Source organism: Salarias fasciatus, chromosome 9 (genome assembly GCF_902148845.1).
Source record: "Salarias fasciatus chromosome 9, fSalaFa1.1, whole genome shotgun sequence".
Lineage (NCBI taxonomy): Eukaryota > Metazoa > Chordata > Actinopteri > Blenniiformes > Blenniidae > Salarias > Salarias fasciatus.
In genome coordinates this window covers 22,140,675-22,158,228 of record NC_043753.1, presented here as the reverse complement: position 1 = coordinate 22,158,228, position 17,554 = coordinate 22,140,675, and the positions used below count along the sequence as shown (strand labels likewise).

General features: G+C 49.3%; 2 protein-coding genes across 3 annotated transcripts in view; one reads left to right on the top strand and one right to left on the bottom strand.

Annotated features, from left to right (window-relative positions):
- Nucleotides 1-17,554, bottom strand: part of LOC115394103 (zinc finger protein 45-like) — a 1,173,573-nt gene that overhangs the window by 770,920 nt on the left and 385,099 nt on the right. The window lies entirely within an intron of this gene.
- The window catches only part of vav3 (vav guanine nucleotide exchange factor 3), a 72,070-nt gene that overhangs the window by 17,225 nt on the left and 37,291 nt on the right, over nucleotides 1-17,554 (top strand). For both annotated transcript variants that reach the window (XM_030099291.1, XM_030099290.1), the window contains exon 2: nucleotides 66-182. In XM_030099291.1, the coding sequence (XP_029955151.1) occupies nucleotides 66-182 (117 nt within the window). The remainder of the gene's footprint in view (nucleotides 1-65; nucleotides 183-17,554) is intronic.

The following is a 17,554-nucleotide window of genomic DNA, read 5'->3' as shown; positions in this document are numbered from 1 at the left end:
AAATAACAAAGCTCCTCTTGGTGATTCGCTCACAGCTGAACCTTTCCTGTCTTCACCAAACGCAGTTCCTGTGCCTGAAGAACATCCGGACCTTCCTGGCGGCGTGCAGCGAGACGTTCGGCCTGAAGAGGAGCGAGCTGTTCGAGGCCTTCGACCTCTTCGACGTCAGGGACTTCGGGAAGGTGAGGCGAGGCGATTTCCACTCATCCTCGGCGGCGGCGCCATCGTTAGGCGCTCATCCTGTCATTACAGGTGCTAATAAACGCGCTCCGGAGCTCCTCGGCAGCAGTTTAATGGCTTCCTCTCATTAGAGGGGGAACGGCTGAGCGTGCGGACTTTACGAGGGGTTAGGAGTCTGGCCCCGGGTTCAGCGCTTTGATACGGCGCTCCGTCTCCTCGGCGGCGCTGCGAGAGTGTCTGACAGCTCCGCCGCTTGCCCTCCACAAGTCCCCAGGAGGTTCAATTAGAGATGGAGACGCGGCAGGGAGAGGAGGGCGGCGTGGGATCCTAATGCGTCCGGGAGGAACAGAGGCTCACACGCTGTGGGGAATAAAAACACACAGATCCACCGAAACAAAAACCCACACCAGCCCAGGAAGAACATGCAAACTCGACACACCACTGCGAGGCGATAACGCCGACCACTCCTCCACTAATCGGCCGTGCTCTCAGCGGGGGGTGGATTCTCATAACTGACCATTTAACATGACTAATTGGCCAATATCCAGTGAAAGGATTCTTTCATAGAAAGCTCCGACTTGCTGAGGACATATTAACATTATCTCTGAGAATTGTTAATGATGCAGACTATTAAAGAAAGTACAATCCGAGGGAGGCTGAGATGTCGTCAACAGCACATTTTTTATCTCGGCTTTCATGTTCGTTTTCACTCCTGCGCTGAGCTGAATTAAGTAGCCAGGAGAATTAAGTCATCTATTCATTAAGTCGTTTATAATTAAAACACATTTTCACCGCAGGCCAGTTTCGTTCTCTCTCTTTCTGCTGGCAGGGAAATATTTTCACTGAGTGGCTTGTTGAATAAAACACAGGCGGATTCAAGTCTCCTTTTTTTCAAATCCACAAACAAAAACTCGTCTTTTGTGGGCCTGGAGATTTACTCTGGCTTGTGATCTTCTTACCGAGTCATGAATTCCCCATCCTCGCCCCGGCGGCTCCCGCGACTCGCCACTCAAGGATTTAATGTCAACACTTGATTAAACTATGTCACAGTGATTTCTCAATCCACGGCGGAGCGCGGCTTCTCCCCGACACCCTCAGATGAGACGATAAACTTCTCCCCGGCGCACATTCATTTATTTCTGCCGGGCCGTCTTCGCTCTCGGCTCAGGTGAAACTCTTTTGATGGCTCTTGAGTGAATCCCAGGTTGCCCAGAGTGGATCTCGCATCTTTGAAATTAGACGGCGAGCCGGCTGGTAATCCCCCGCCCCCCCGCCTCCTCCCGGCTGGCTGACGGAGCGAGGAGGAGGCGGAGGAACGCCACTCACCTGCACTCCTGAGCGGAGGCGGTTTGTTTTGTGTGATGGCCTCGATGGAGTCCTGGAACTCTCCGAGTCAGAACAATTGGAAAGAACCTGACTGCACTCACAAGCCGGGCCGGAGATATTCCTACGCTGGTAACGCTGTTTGCGCCAGATAAACATGGATTCGGACGCGGCGGGTCCTTCTCCTCACAGCAACAACATCTGGTGAGCACATCTGTCCCGCAGACACATGCGTGGTTGTGGACTCTGGAGGGAGGAGAGGAACTTGGCCCGGCAGGTCGAGCGCACCTGGCAAAGAGCGGCGGCTGAGAGTGTGTTTTCAGAGACGCTTTTTGTCCACGATGCGCGCGGCGGTGCAGTTTATCTCATATGACTGCAATAAAAGCATCGTGCCGGCGGCGGCGACGGCGGCTTGGATTTCACTTCAATATTTCGAGGTTACATCATAGCTCGTGATAACGCGCCAGGAGTCAGGAGCTAACGGAGAACAGGAATCGAGGGAAACGCCAGCGGAGTCTGAACTTCTCCGCTGTGGAAACACTGCAGACGCACATGTGATCGACGGAAAGAAGAGAGAGAGAAAAAAATAAGGAACAAATGCAGCTCAGCCGCTTCTGCTTGAAATTAGTTCCAAGAAAAGTTAGAACAGTGTTATTTGGAAGTAGAAATCCCATCGACAACATCAACATGTCATAACGCAGAACCGTCTCTCTACCCAGGGTGCACTCTGTCTTCTCCCACCCTACAGAGTGGGATATCATGGAGTAGAAGATGCGGTGGGAGGTTTAAACCATCATCCTGTGCTGACATGTAGGAAAAATTAAATAAAAAAAAAGATTTCACATCCCCGTTTGGATTGAAAACGAGCGCTCGGTCACCGTCGTCCCTGGATGTGAGTGACTCACCGTCTCACTTCAAAATAGACTTGAAGTGCTGACTGGAGCTTTCCATGCTCACCGTCACATGACGGACAGTTTCTTGGAACAAATGATGAATTCTTTTTTTTTTTTTTTTTTTTTCTTCCTTGAGGTGTATGCACGCTGCTCGCGCTGTCGCGTGGCTACTTGTAGCATTTTATAGTTGAAGGCTTTATTGAATTTCTTGCAGCGCAGTGTTGAATTCAGCGCTGAACGCAGGACTTTTATGAGAGAGCCGTAATTAAATAGACGCTGTGGAGACGCGGTGATGGATGAGGAGTTGGAGGGTCTTCAGCCTTCGTAGGACCAATCTCTTTACGGTGGAGTCACCTCACATCAGTCATGCAGAGCGGGTTTTTTTCTTCACTGACCTTCAACCACAGCGTGTCATCTCATCTCTAAACATAGGTCTCAAAAATGCATTAACAGGGTTTTTTTTTTCCCAAACAAGATTTGATTAATTTTCTCACAGCATGATATTCGTTTATGGAAGAGTATCTGAGATGATTTGACAGGAGAGCAGTACGGATCCTGCTGGTTCAGAGGTGAAGACTGTGAAGGTCGAACCTTATGATTTACTTTATTACTTTATTCTCACACTTATGTGATACAGTGACCTTCCAGGCTCCTGTCAACAAAAAAAAAAAAAAAAAAAAATCCCATTAGCATAGACGTGTAATCACAGCATAAAGGTCGTGACTGAGTATTGATTAGCGGTGACCCTTTCCTGAACGGGCCAAGTGGATCCAACCCGTGCCAGCGAAATGCCACCGGCCCCCCTCCTCCTCCTCCTCCTCCTCCTCCTCCTCCTCTTCCTCCTCCTCCTCCTCGTCACCAGATGCCCTCTCAGTCGGGGTCAAACGTTCAGGTTTCGGCTTTAATTTGTCACCTGTCTGTTTATGACAGCTTGATGAATCCGATCAGGGCTTCAAGGTTTCAGCAGCGGCGTCCCTGCTTCACTGTACTCGGATACATTCAGGTTTCTACTGCCTCGCAGACATGCTTCTTACAGATGAAGCCTAAAAATTAAAATCAATGGCTTAGTGTGTTTATACGTACGGAAGTGCAGATTCAGCTGCTTTCTGTCGAGTTTTGGATGAGGTGTGGAGGATGAAAGCTCAGACGGGCTGGAAAAGGCAGACAGAGAGAGCAGAGCGAGGTTATTGATTAGCGTCTTCCTCCTCGCTCCACTGTGATAAATTTAACCGTGGAAGCCCACTAAAGGCTGATGCATCTCCCGGCCGGCCTCCTCTTCATTTTCTCTGTCTCTTTCCTTTGTCCTTCAGCCGTGCTCCCTCCAGCAGATCTCGGCGGTCAGATATCACGTATCTGCTCGGTGCTAATGGATACCCGGGGTGTATCTCCGCGCCGCAGGGCCGGCCGGGCCGCCGGCAGCGCCGGCCACAATCGCTTTAGAGGGATTTTAGCAAAGCTGCCATTAGATCAGTGTAGTGGGCGGTCAATACGCTGTGTTGGAATTGGCTTTTTACAAAACAAAAAGAGACGCTTACCTCCAGCCTGACACCGCGTGAGGCTGTGGGAGGTTTCATTTCACGGCTTTGTAGGTGTCGCCCGGTTAAACCTGCAATTAAACTCTCCGCCTCGAGTGGCGGTCCCGCCTGAAGCACGTTCATTTCTCTGCCTTTTCAAGCACAGCCGAGCGGTACCATTATGGCATGAAGGTTTCTCTGTTCACGCAAGAGGAGGAGAATAGGCACATTTTCAGTGCAGCACATGTAGATTTGTGATGTTCTAGAAACTGAAATGTGGCCCGCAGAAGCCCGAGCCTCTGCAGAAACAGATTTTATAGGCTGACAGCTGTAGAGCAGACCTCTGGCTGGCAGACGGTCTGATCTGTCAAACCCAGGTGAAAACCCTCACTCTCACACTGACGGCATTCCAGCTAAACGGACACACCTACATTTACTGAAATAAGACGACAGTCTCCCTCCTTCTCCGTCAAAAATATAAAGATGTCGTCTGAAAACGTTCCTGCCTGAATAACTTCACACATCACCTGTGCTCTGCTCCAAACAACACAGTCTCCATTCAAACCCCTGATTTATGGAAAAGCATTGGGTGGACTTCCAGCGGTCTGTCGACAGGGAAGCCTCGCTGCGTCGCTCGTGTTTTCTCTCAGAGCGTTTGGACTTAAAGCAACAACAACCCGACACAACCCGCTGTAAAGCTGGAAGCTCTGTGGATAATTCATGGACTCCCGGTGACTGGAGCCACACGGCTCCTATCCACTGGCGTGAACACACACACAAACACACACACACACACACACACACACACACACACACACACTGAGGCCAATCATGGCTTGCAGAAGATCACTCAGCCACAGCAGCTCCTGCCTCTTTGCTTGCAGCCTGCAGAACTGGACTGTCTCTTTGATTGTTCCAGGCCTTGTGTTTGATCCCTCTGTGAGCGCACTGGGTGTCTGAGCTGCACACACACTCTCACACACACACACACACACACACACACGGTGACAGTGTTCCTCTGAAAGCGTGTCGTGAGCAGCAGGTGGGTTTCATATGGGAAAAACGAGACTTTGTGATATTTGAGAAGTTGCAGGCTTTACGGATGGATTGAAGAGTTCTGTCTGGAATTGATCAGATCAGGAATGAGTGTCAGGCTTCATCTCAAAGTGCATGTTTCTCTTTGTGCACCACAGGGCATATTTCAGCATTGTGTCAAATCTGGAGCGCGCTCAGCAAATAGCAGCGCTGAACTTTGACCTCAGTCCTTACTGAAAGACCAGCTGGCTTTTCCCTCTCATTAAAAATGAATGTTTTTATGCGTCCTGTCAGCTCCGCACTGCTCTGTCCTCGCTGTCAGTGTTAGGTTTCAACTGTGTTTGAAATGGCGTCAATCAACAACTTCCTGCTTCTCTGTCAAGAAAACCTGGCGACCGTCAAATAAATGAACTGGTTTGTTTTTCTGTTAAATGTCTTGCATTTCTGGGACGTCTGATCTGGTTGAATATTGATTTGCGCAGTGGTTTTCTGGTTAAAAGAAAAAGAAAGAAAGTAATAATAGAAGTAAGATCTGTATGTGAAAAAGATCAGACAGTCTTGATTTTCCGCCAGAAATGTCTACTTTCCGTGATCGTTTGAGGTGCTGGTGGTTCAGGCTCTGTGAAGGTGGGCTCATCCTCCCACACTCTGGAAATCCCTCCGCTATCCGATTTATTCGTCTTGATATTTAAACCCCAAATGTATCCAGAGCAGATGAATTCAGACAGACGACTGAAAAAGAAGTGGAGAAGGGGATTAAGATAAGAATCACTGAAGATGCTTTCATGAAGAGGAGCAGCTGTGAAACCATTACAGCAGCTTTTACAGAAATGAGAGGAACAAAAGCAGCAGCGTGATTAAAGCCAACGCTCTTCTTAAAAACTCTCACCAGGCTCCTCACTGTAACTTCCTGACATTTAAAACACCGCATGGACCTTTGAAATGCAAACCTGGGGCGAACGCATTTGCTATTGAGCGTATGGAGTGCTGTGTTTGCATACCAGTGTGTGTGTGTGTGTGTGTGTGTGTGTGTGTGTGTGTGTTTGACTCCCCTGAGGACTGACTCATCTCCACTCTTCGAGCAGGAAACAGGAAGAGGAAACGGCCACCGCAGAGCCCTCCGGGGTTGATTCTGTTTCTGTTTCTGGGTGTGTGTGTGTGTGTGGACCCTCTGTAGCTCCGCTCCAGGTGTGGCGCTGCGTTTCGCCGCCGCCTGTCCGTGCGCTGCGGTCGCAGTCGAAGCCGCCGTCCGTCACACGCCTGTCAACGCCTGTGTTTTTTCCTTGGAGTGTGTGAGAGTTTACGACGCAGGAACACGCTCCTGTTGGGAAAGTGGACGGTGTGTGTGTCAGGGTGTGTGTTTACAGGCTTGGGGCCTGCTGCTGCGAGTGTGTTGTCAAACCTTTCCCCTCATACCGGTTCAAAAGGAGCCACCCAGTGAGTGTGTGAGACCAGAACCCTGCAGGGAATCCCACAGAAAGAAACGAGGAAGAATTCCAGGGAAATAGTTTGGATTCTTCAGATCAGCATCTCAGTTGAAGGTTTCTGTTATGGAGTGACGTTGTGTTGCTGATATTTTGAGGTGAGCAGTCCGTCAGCCTTCGCTGGAAAGGCCCTATCTTGAGGTTTCGTGTCTGCGGCGGGCAGGCGGGTATTTATAGGCCACCTCTGAGTCCGGGCCGGCGAGCGAGCTCGTCGAGCTGAGCCGCCGTGGTCAGGATCAAAGACGACAGAGACTGAAGCGCAGGTCTACAAACCGGCCCTCCTCCCCTCGCTGTCCTACTTTCTGACGGCTTTTCTTCTTCTTCTTCTTTTTTTCACCCGTGGCTTCAATACAGACCATTATTTCTGCTACCTGGGACTAGAGGGGGAAGCCCGGCGTCTCAGGGACTGAATGGTTACAGAACGGAGCTGGACTGATGGATCAGTTCGAAGACTGAACTCCTAAACAGTCAATACGATTTAAATTTATCGCGGAGGAAACTGACCGAGTAACATGTCAAGAATTAAATATACTTTAAAGACACACTGATTCGTTTTTGTTCGCCATGCATTTGCACGCAGAAGGACAGCCTTACAGCTACTTACAGTAAGTTGCTCTACTTACATGCACGTCGTTTCAGAATACCTGCTGCATGCAAATGTGCAAACCACAAAGCTATTCAGCTCTGGAGGAGAGCAGCGCCGCTCAGGAGCATCGCCAGAACAGAGCTGGGTTTTTAAATGTAGCTTATCCATAACATCACTTCGTCAAACAGATAACTTTCCCCTGTTTCTGGGCTCCAGGCTGCGTCGGCCTCCAGCTGTCCGAGGCTCTGTGGATCATCCTGAACTGTGTCCAGAAGTGCTTTGACCTCCTGCTGCAGGCCTTCAGTCTGACGACTCCTGAGGATTTCGCTCCTCTGGAAAAACTGACTCGCGATGTCCAGGAGAATCACACCCAGCTGTTCTCAGCTGGAGCTTTTTCCAAGGACAGTTTTATGAACACTAACACTGTAACTCAATATCCACGTTCTGTTATGACAGAAAGCTGCGTCATTACAATGCTTGAATGGAATTTGGTGGAAGTGATTTCTTACTGAGAGGTCACACTTTGAATTCCTCTTCAAAGTCCAAAATTTCCACCTTTTCCAACTGTGGCTTCTCAACTGAAAAAAAAAAAAAAAAAAATCTACTTCCTTCTAAATCACCAAATCATTCAGAACGCCAGCATCAAAGCCTTTTTTTTCCAAAATGTAAAAGTCCTCCTCATCAAAACCTGGCTCTCCTCTGTTGGAATAACTCTTCCTTGATTGTGTTTCATCGGTGTATCTCAAATTCAGATTGATTAAATAAAGCCGCGTGGACATTTTTTCCGTTTTAAAACCGACCGTGACTAAACTCTCCACGCAGGAGTGTGAAGTGAAGTGAATCCAGGAGCAGCACCTTTCAGAACGTTCAGTTCTCCTACCTGAGCGTTCTCCCGCCTGCTGACCGGAATAAATCACACATCAGCTTTATTCGCGGCTGTAACGTTTCACCATCACGCTCCGGGTTTAGACATGAGTGGAGCCGCGGCGCTTTGATCTGATGGGACGGGCACGGCGATGGGAATCTGTTCGTGGTCAGCCTCGGCTCCCAGATGGGCGGCCATGTTTGTTTGGCCGTCTTCGGTCTGGGCTGGCTTCATCCAGCAGCGCCCGAGCCCTCCACTTTCAACAAGTGCGATCCCCCTGTTTGTCACTTCTTTGAAAAACTTCCCCGCTAAAAATGTTTGACGGGGCGCCGGAGGCTGCGTCTGTCATCTCCGTAACGCATCCCCGTTAACGGCGGCGAATGGGATTTCACAGCGACGTTTAGCTGCTTCTGATCTCGCGGAGATGTTTTTCTGCGGGAGCGGTTGCAGATGACGCCTGTGCGCGTGACAGCGATGCCTTTTCCAGATGCTGGGAGCTTTACTATCGGAAGGGGGGGGGGGGAGTTGGGTTGGCTGCTTTTCCTCCTCTTATTGCTTCCCAAAGGTGGAGGTGGAGTGGGCGGACGCGCCGTCACTCACGGCGTGCGGGCGACCGTGAAAGCTAATCTCCATCCTCCACGCTTCACAACAAAGTGTTTGCGGTTACATAACATCCAAAAGAGACGGTTTGCTATAAATACGATACCGTGAGGGACATGAAGCGTTTTCACATGACTGGAAGAAAAGTTTGAACACACGTAGTAAATGAGGCAGCCCGGCCGTTCATCTTCCACCGGGTTGTTTTCTGGTTGCCTTGGAAACGCCCAGGTGGGGGTGACAGCAGTCTTACAGAGAACATGAGAAGCATCTGCTGCTTACATTTAAAAGAATAAGAACGCATTTTGAGTAAAAATAACTCTTCTGCTCACAGATGACACCCAGAGCATCCGTGTGAACGATACTTAAAAACTGGATACTGTCTCTCCTAAGACCCAGTCTATGATGGGAGATAATGTATGTGATCCATTACTGCAGAGGAGGTGTTGATCGATACTAATCTCTTCATCCAGCCTGATGTGTCTTATCAAGCAGAGCGTCTCTGTGCCGCAGGAATAAAGCTCAGTAACTGAGGCTGCTAACTTATAACTGGAGACTTTTCCCCAACTTGCTCCATCGCGTCTCCGCACACGTTGTGTTTTAACCGACCGGCTGTGACTGAAGACCGAGTGCCACATTTCTCTGAGGATATTCCATTTAGCAAGGCAAAGTAAAATACCGTGGCAGGATTGCACACAGCTGCATGACTAATGTGCGGAATCTGCACCGCCAGATTGAGACAGTGCGCATTTAAGCGCTCGTGATTGCGATGGCGACTCCTCGGGGTATGCTAAACGATGCTAACCCACTTATGCCATGTAGATATGACGAGCCCGGCTATTTGCGGCTGGAGCTTCAGCAGCGCGCGTCCAGAAGTGGAAACACATTTGTTTTTTGCCGCAGATGAGCTGAATGTGTTCAGTCTGGCCTGTTTTTCTAATGGCTGTAGTTTCAAAGCGAGTTTGGAATTTCATCACTCGGTTTGATGTGTCACGTTATGAAGAGGATCTCACACATTACCATAACTTACATCAGAACTGGAGAACTTCAGCCAGTGGAGGGACTTCTGCTCCAATCTTTCTTTTACAGAGGTTTTTAACCTACATATTCATCCTGCCTGTTGCGTTTTCAGCACCACGTGACGAAGTGGACGTTAAAAGGTTGACTTGCTGTGACGAATTTAAAACCATCCAGAAAGACTGACAGTCAGCTTTTTAATATATTGGGATATTGGAATTCCTCATTTGCTTTCCAGGCTTTTCGTCTCAAGCCAATAATAGAGCCGTTATTATATTTACTCTATTTCATGGGGATTTGGATTTATGGCGTCATCTCAGTGAGGATTTGCCTGTTATGGCTCTGGTCAACACTATAATCCCACATCGATGGAAGGAGGCAATAAAACGCTTGACATGTAAACTACCGTGATGAATAGCAGCTCAAGGTGCAGCAGGATAGATATTGCTGCTTCCGCCCCGCAGCTCACCTGCAGCCAGGCAGACTGTACAGCAGGCAAAGGCACTGCAACAAGAAAGGGAATGTCTTTTGTGTGGCAGAAACCAGGAAATGTGAGTTTTTGGCTTCACGGCGCGATGGAGGGACATGTTTGCGTTGGTCCCCTGGAACGCTGCTGGTGGTGAGTTGCTTCCAATCAGAGCGAGTCTCCTCTGGAGCACCGCAGGCCTCCTGGCTTATCTGACCTTCCAGCCACTTAATTACATTCTCCGGCTGTGCCAGGTGGAAGTCACCTTCCCATCAAGTCAGTACAGTCGGAATAAGCGGCGCTTTAAATTCAGGTCATATTGGTGGAGGAAAAAAATAAAACACCTTGAATAATTCATAAATTAAAATTAACACAGGAGGACTTGGTGATTTTGTTTTCTCTGTCATGCTGACATTGGAAGTGACGGTCCAAACCAAACCAGTGATATCGTCATGAACAATGTGGTAAAACTCAGAAAAGGAGAATATCATCGTCATGGAGGAAGTATTGATAATCATAAAAGCCTTGTTTTTCAACAGTGCCTAACTCATGGATCCATCCATCCATCCATGAATCATTCATTAATGCGCTCATCCATCTATCTGTTCATTGATCTGTCCATCCATCGGCCTGGCCTTCTGTCAATCCAGCTGTTCATTCATCCATTCATATGTCTGTCTGTCCGTTTGTCCGTCCACGTGTCTGACTGTGCATTATTCATTCATTCATGCTTCCTTTCATCCCATGATCCATCCATCCATCCATCCATCCATCCATCCATCTGTCCATCCATCCATCCGTCCTCCAATCAACCATCCATCATCCATCATCCATCCAACAATCCATCCATCTATCTGTCCATCCATCATCCATTCGTCTGTCCGTTCATCCATCCGTTCACCCATCCATCCATCCATCCATCCATCATCCATCCGTCTGTCCGTTCATCCATCCATCCATCCATCCATCCATCCGTCTGTCCATCCATCCATCCATCATCCATCCATCCATCCATCATCCATCCATCCATCATCCATCCATCCATCCATCCATCCATCCGTCTGTCCATCCATCCATCCATCCATCCAGTGAGGAATCCATCCTAACTGACTGGACCTAATTCTCAGTTTTCTTTTTCAGGTAAGATTTAGGTTCTCAGTGTTCCTCATGGAGTCTTTTTGAAATGATCGTATATGTTAACCTGTCAGTTCTATTGTAAACTTAGAAAGTCACTGAAATTCAGTCAGGCAGAACATTCTTACAGTTTTTTTTTTCTCCCTACTCCCTAATGTAAGGTAAATCCCCTTAACTGATTCCAACACTGGGCGTCTGCTCTCTGGGACTGCCGGGTCTCGCTGCGAGAGACTGTACAGCGTAAAGCCGAGGCGGAGGGCTCCATGACTGATGCAGCAGGATCAAAGGAGCCTCCAAAAAAAGGAAAAGATCCAGAGGAATGTCCATATGGATTTTCACTGCCTGCCTTAGGACATCGTTTACAGCACAGACTTCCCACTCCAGCTCGCTCTCGTTCTTTGTTACGGTTTCGGGGGGCCTTTCAAGTCCCCGCTCGCCCAAATGAGCCCAGGAGGAGCCCAAACGTGCATCTCTTAAACGGCGTGCCGGCAGCCTCGATACGACGGCTGCTCGAGAGACCCCTGGAACCAGAGTTTATATTTTCAACTGGAAGACCCCCTCGGGGAGACAGATTTTCCCTCCTTCGCTTCATTTCATCCTCGCTTAACTGCGAGATAGTGTTTCAGGGAATGAGATGGCCTTGTCAGCCTGATGAAACTATGGAGATTGTGTTGTAGATTGCTCTGGGAGTGGGCGGAGGGATGAGGTTATGTCTTTAGCGCCGCTGCCACGATGAAGTCAATGGTAATAACAGGAGGGAACACAATAGAACGGAGCTCGTCTCCGAGTCAGGAATTCTTCTTCATCCAGGAGTGTAAAGTCTTGAATTTTATTCTACCACACACAGATCGGGTCTTCATCCACCAAAGTAAAAGAGAATAAGATGGCAGCTGGTTTGTGAAAGTGCCATTATCTGTCGCTGTGTTTGCTGCAAAAGGGACTTTTTCTCATCACTTTATGAGATTAATCCACTGATGTAATGGAAACACAAAAGCTAGCTGTCATAATCTTGAAAGTATTGCTGGAAACTTTTTCTTTTGGCCCTTGAAAATGCTTTTTTTATGACTTGGAAAATTGCTCTAATGATCATAACTCTGACAATTTCATTAGCGGCGTTATGGATGGTGTTTGGCAGGAATCCTGAATGAATTAGAGACGTGCTCTCTACGCTGAGCTGTACACAGAAAGAGGATCCAGAAACCGAGGCAGCGCCCCTCCTGGGAGTATCCTGGGCCTTTGGGGACTTCGAATCAGGTCATTTCTTCTTCTGCTGCAGCGCCCAGGACTCTTCATTCCGTCACTGTAACATTTGTTTCCATTAGTGTGTTTCTGGGGATTTTCTTTTTGATAGTTTGGTCCAAGTCTAAATCGATTCTCCCAAAATGCTTTGGTATCATTTTTAGATGAAGCCAAACGTGTGAGTGCCTCCGCACGCGATCGCAATAGCGGTCTTGCGTCGGTACAGTTGTGAAGCCGAGTGAGTGATGCGAGCTGAGCGGCTACATGCCGCGATTACAGACTCCGCCGCGCGTGTGTGAGCGGCGTGCCGATTCAGACGGTGTGAGTTTCAGCCGGAGTTAAATCACCTGTCAGCGGCGGCAGAGAGGATCTGGCAGGTCAGACGTGCGCCTGGGAACATCAGTATGCTTGCCACACACTTGTGTGTGTGTGTGTGTGAGAGAGTGTGTGTGTGTGTCTGAGTGTGAAAACATGCAAATGTGTGAGCGGGTGTGTAATATACTCCCTGTTCAATACAAACAGAAAATATCCAGGAAGGTAGGAGGAGAGGACTTCTAAGAACCGCTGCAGAGGGTGTGAACTCCTATGTGTGTGTGTGTGTGTGTGTGTGTGTGTGTGTGTGTGTGTGTTTGCCCTGAGGGGCTGCGCTCCATGGAAGTTGACGTGATTTACCTGGACAGTGAGGATGACCTTACTTTTGACCTTTGGTTGTTGAGCTGCAGTTATTAGAGGGAAAAGAGATAAGGGCAAAACCCGGAGCTTATGTGCTTCATGGGGAGCTCCTTCTCCCTCTCCACGATGAGCCTGAGCAGCGTCCAACGCTCCACACACACACACACACACACTCTGACTGACTCTGACCTGCTGATTGGTTGACGGGAGGTTGCCGTCGCCATATGCACAGCTGCAGAGTGATGCAGTTTGACGAGCAGAGCGGAGGACAGAGCGAGGCAGACAGTAAAAGTCGCGATGAGGAACGGCGTACGTGCGCTGCACTCCAATCGCCCATACATATGTATAGCCAAACACACTAATTATGTATTATGAGCCTTAATGAGCCGTGGCACTGATTGTCAAACATTAGCTACTCTTTCTCTCCCGGGCAATCAGGGGTTTTTATTGGCTCCTCTCCGGGAGGATTGGATTTTTTTTTTTTTTTGCCGGCTGCATCTGTCACACAGTCGTGCTCGGAAACACAAACATGTTGGAGTGCGCACACGTGGACAAATAACAGTAATTATTCACATGTGTAACAGCAGGCGCACAACTTAACAAACACAAAGGAGATAAATCAGTCCGAGTCACACGTGTTACAACCCCCACAACACACACATCGATTAAAACTAGCATATTGTATTTGCCTATTTAATTGCATTGTTATATGTAAATTTGAATTATCTCTTAAATTCGTTTATCTGCCCACGGCGTTTGCTCCGCCGTCGTGTCCGGTGGCCGCTGAGGTGCTGACGCTAACGCGCCGTGAAGGTGTATTTGCTCCGGTTAGTGTGGGGTGGCCGGATCGGGGCCGCGGGGCCAGCCTCCCGGGCCGACTCCCACGGAGCCGAGTGAGAAACCCGGAAGGCAGAGAGGCGCCAAACAGCCGGCCCAGCCAGGGCCGCCCGCTGATGGAGGGAAAACACACCAGGGGAGGTGCAGGTGTAGCGGTTGGCAGCCTCAACGCACAGCGACAAATATCTGGTTTGATTCCACATGTGGTCTAGTCTGCAAAAAGTTCATATAATATCTGTAACTTTGTAGTAAATCAGGTCAACTGACATCCCTGATCTTCAAATTTTGGCCCACAGACCATATGTTTGACAGCCCGTCTTAAGAACAGAATGTTACAGCAAACAGTCCCGTCAAAGTGTTTATTTGTTTCAGTTTTAACACAGAAACTGCTGCATTTGTTCTTGTCCGACACGGAGAATCAGTGTGATTCTGTCAGTCTGACGGCTGGTGAGCAGCGTTTCCTCAGCGCTGATTTCAAAGCCTCTTCCAGAGCGCAGACGTGACCTCAATAGCAATGTGCAATCAAATATTCCTTTTCTTGTTTTCTGAAGAGAAAATGTGAACACAAAGAGGAACACATAACGTGGCCGGCCGCGTACGTACGTAGCGGCGGATTACCTCGGCGATGACTATTTTTAGTCCGTAATGAGTAATTTAGGAGGACAGAGAGGAAAGAAAATAAAAGCAGGAGTGAAAAGCGGAGAGCTGAAATCTGGGACAGCGCGGCAGCTCGCGCGTGAAGGCGACGCCATCGTCGACACGTTGGAGATGCGTCGGCCGTTTTCACGGGAAGGAGCGAGCGGCGCCCGCGCCGTGACGAAGGGAGACGCGATGATTAACAGATAGGAGAGATTTCTTGCTGCTATTGATCTTTCCTGCAAGCAAACAAAGACACATGTCGGCCGGCGCGTGACGCTGCCTCTCCAATCAGCCGAATCGTGCGGCGTTAAAGACGTGATTGCGAGATTACTTCCAAACAAACACTGCGGAGGTTTTATGATTACAGAGTCGACGCTTCCAGTCCTCAAGTATGAAATGAGCGTCTTCAGCTCCCCGCAAATGTTCCCCAAGTTTCATGACATTTCTTATTTTCCTGCCACTGTGGACGTGATGATTCAGTTGCGATCAATCACAGCATGTGATGCAACGTCATGTGACGAGAATTGGGAAATCGTTACCGTGACGACTGTAGCTCAGTTCATTCACAAGAGAAGTGAAATGAATGAGCCTCTTGGGACGGATATTTTGCTCATGTTCACGTTGTTGGACTCAGACTCTAAATTTCCTGGAGTTTCTGTGTCTGCGCCTGAGATTTACACAACACACACACACACACACACACACACACACACGAGAGAAAATTAAAAATACTTGGCATCTATTCACCAGAAGAGAGAATTCATGATGTAAATCAGCTTAAAAGACTATAAGAAGATATGAAGATTAGTTATAAGCGAGCGTGCCGATACACACCGGACGAGCAGCTCTAAGGAAGTGTGTATTGATTATCCTCTCCATGACTTGCTTCTTTATCCTGGTAAAGATGTCGAGTGCGCCGTGCGTCTGAGCGGACCCATCACTCTCCCTGCTCTGATTGTTCTGCAGCGGATCGCCCGGCGCAGCCGTGCAGGTTTATTAGAAGTCGGTCCTGAATGATCGTGTGCAGATACACGCTGCGCACGGCAGCGCGACCTTTGACCTCTGACGCTTGTTGCACAGAAACACTGATGCATGATCTCTCAGTGCTTCTTTTGCAGTTTTTTTTTTTTTAAATTTTGTGTTGCTTACTAATGCAGACCCATGCTAAAATTACACCCCTGCCCCGGCCCTGCTCACTTCCTGTGTGGACATCGCGCTGACGTTTCTATTATTAGCGGCGGCTGATGGACGCGATACTTGCGAGCGTTCGGAGTGTTCTTGGCCGTGTGCAGATGGCCAGTTCAGCTTGTGAGTGACTCATGGCGTCGTGCGAAGCCTGAAATGCGCAGCGCTTCACAACTTGCACACCCCCCCACACACACACACATGCACACACACACACACACACACCCTTCAAACCCGGCCTGCCAGCTCCAACTGGAGCGCCTCCAGAGTTCTGTTCCGCACGCCGCAGATCCCCGGCTTTTGGACATGCTGTACCTGCCAACTGGCCTCCGGATGGCGTGCCCTCCGTCGTTACTGGAGCCATCATCTGGATTAATAACCGGCCGGAGGACGGTCGGCCGTGAGCGTCTGATGATTCAATTAGAGACGCGTCTTTTCTGTATTCACTTCACTTCTCCGTGTCTGCGCCGCTGACGTTGCGCTGCGTGTCCTTGAGGGTGTTGTTAATGCAGTGTTGACACGTTGCAAATGCATTGTCTGATCACGGCACTAATGAAGAGCAAAGCAAGTCTTAACGCACGTCGTATTCTGCGACGAAATGTTTGCAGTCGCGGTGAGAAGCGCCTGCGGCCTGAGTGTGTTCGCGCGCGCTGAAAGGCGCATTAATTCCAGAGGTTGTCGAACCTCCAGGCACCTGCTCCGCAGCATCTGCCTGCCTCTGGCTGATCGTTCGACGGCGGCTTAAACAGGCTTTTAATCTGCTAGTTTGGGTTCGCGTTCCAGATGTGACGTGCAGGAAGAGTTTCCAGGCTCCGCTCGGCTGGAGGAGTGACAAGTGCATGCTTCAGTCGCACAAACGAACATGAGCGCAGGTTTTGTTCCAGCAAAAAAGGACAGATATGTTTTAAAAAAAAAAAAGAAAAAAAAGCACAATTGTGTTCATTTTTGGAGTGGTTTGGTTCCAGAGTTAGCACAAAAGAAATGTGTGTGTGCCGAGGAACAGATGTTCTCTCTACACGACAACAGCCCGACTGCGTTTGTTCCCCTCGCCGTGCAGCGAGCGGCGTGGAGCCGCTGACAGCTGGAGGTGTGTTGGTCCTGCAGTGGGAGTGATGGATGGTCCCGGCAGAATTATTCAAGAGCAATAATTCTTTACACAGCAGTCACTCCGACACTGGCTATCGATCCACTGCTAAAAAAAAAAAAAAAAAAAAACCGAGGAAAAAACCCAGAAATGTTTCCTGAGAGCCGGGGCGTCAAACACAGGTCGGTTCAGGTTGCTGAACAAGACACAGGTGTGACGGCGGGGGCGGGGTCATTCAGCAGCGTGAGGTGACCGGGCAGAGAAACATGCAGGTGCTGCAGCTTCCTTCATAGGAGGGAATTTGGAAACCAGATGGGAGTATGGGCTCTGACGCTGGGTTCCAGTTGGGAGGGTCCCATTTCCCGGTTCGTCCGCCTCCAGCAGCGAGGAGCTCGTCGTCACACGCAGCAACCAAGAGGGGCATGAAATGAAGCTCAGGAGGTACCGTTTAATCTCAAACTCCATGTGTGAGCCTCCGAACCTTCTTCCTGTTTGCAGATCGAGGCGGTGGGAGGAGGTGAGAGTTCATGTTCACCAGTCATGATTATAAATACAGCGAAGATGACTTCATTTCCTAACTTCTCTTTGCTCTGAGTGGCATCAAGCACGCTGTTGGGAGTTTCTGCATCTTGCTGGTTGATTTGACTGCATCCTCCCACCGTCCGGCCGCTCCCAGGCGCCGTCCCTCCCTTTGATCACCAGCTACAACTAATGAACTCCGATTTAATTCCCGTGTCGCGGCGTTATAAATGCACCGCTGCCTCCGTCCCTCTGGTGTCGGGGGAGATTAAAACGCGGCGCCGC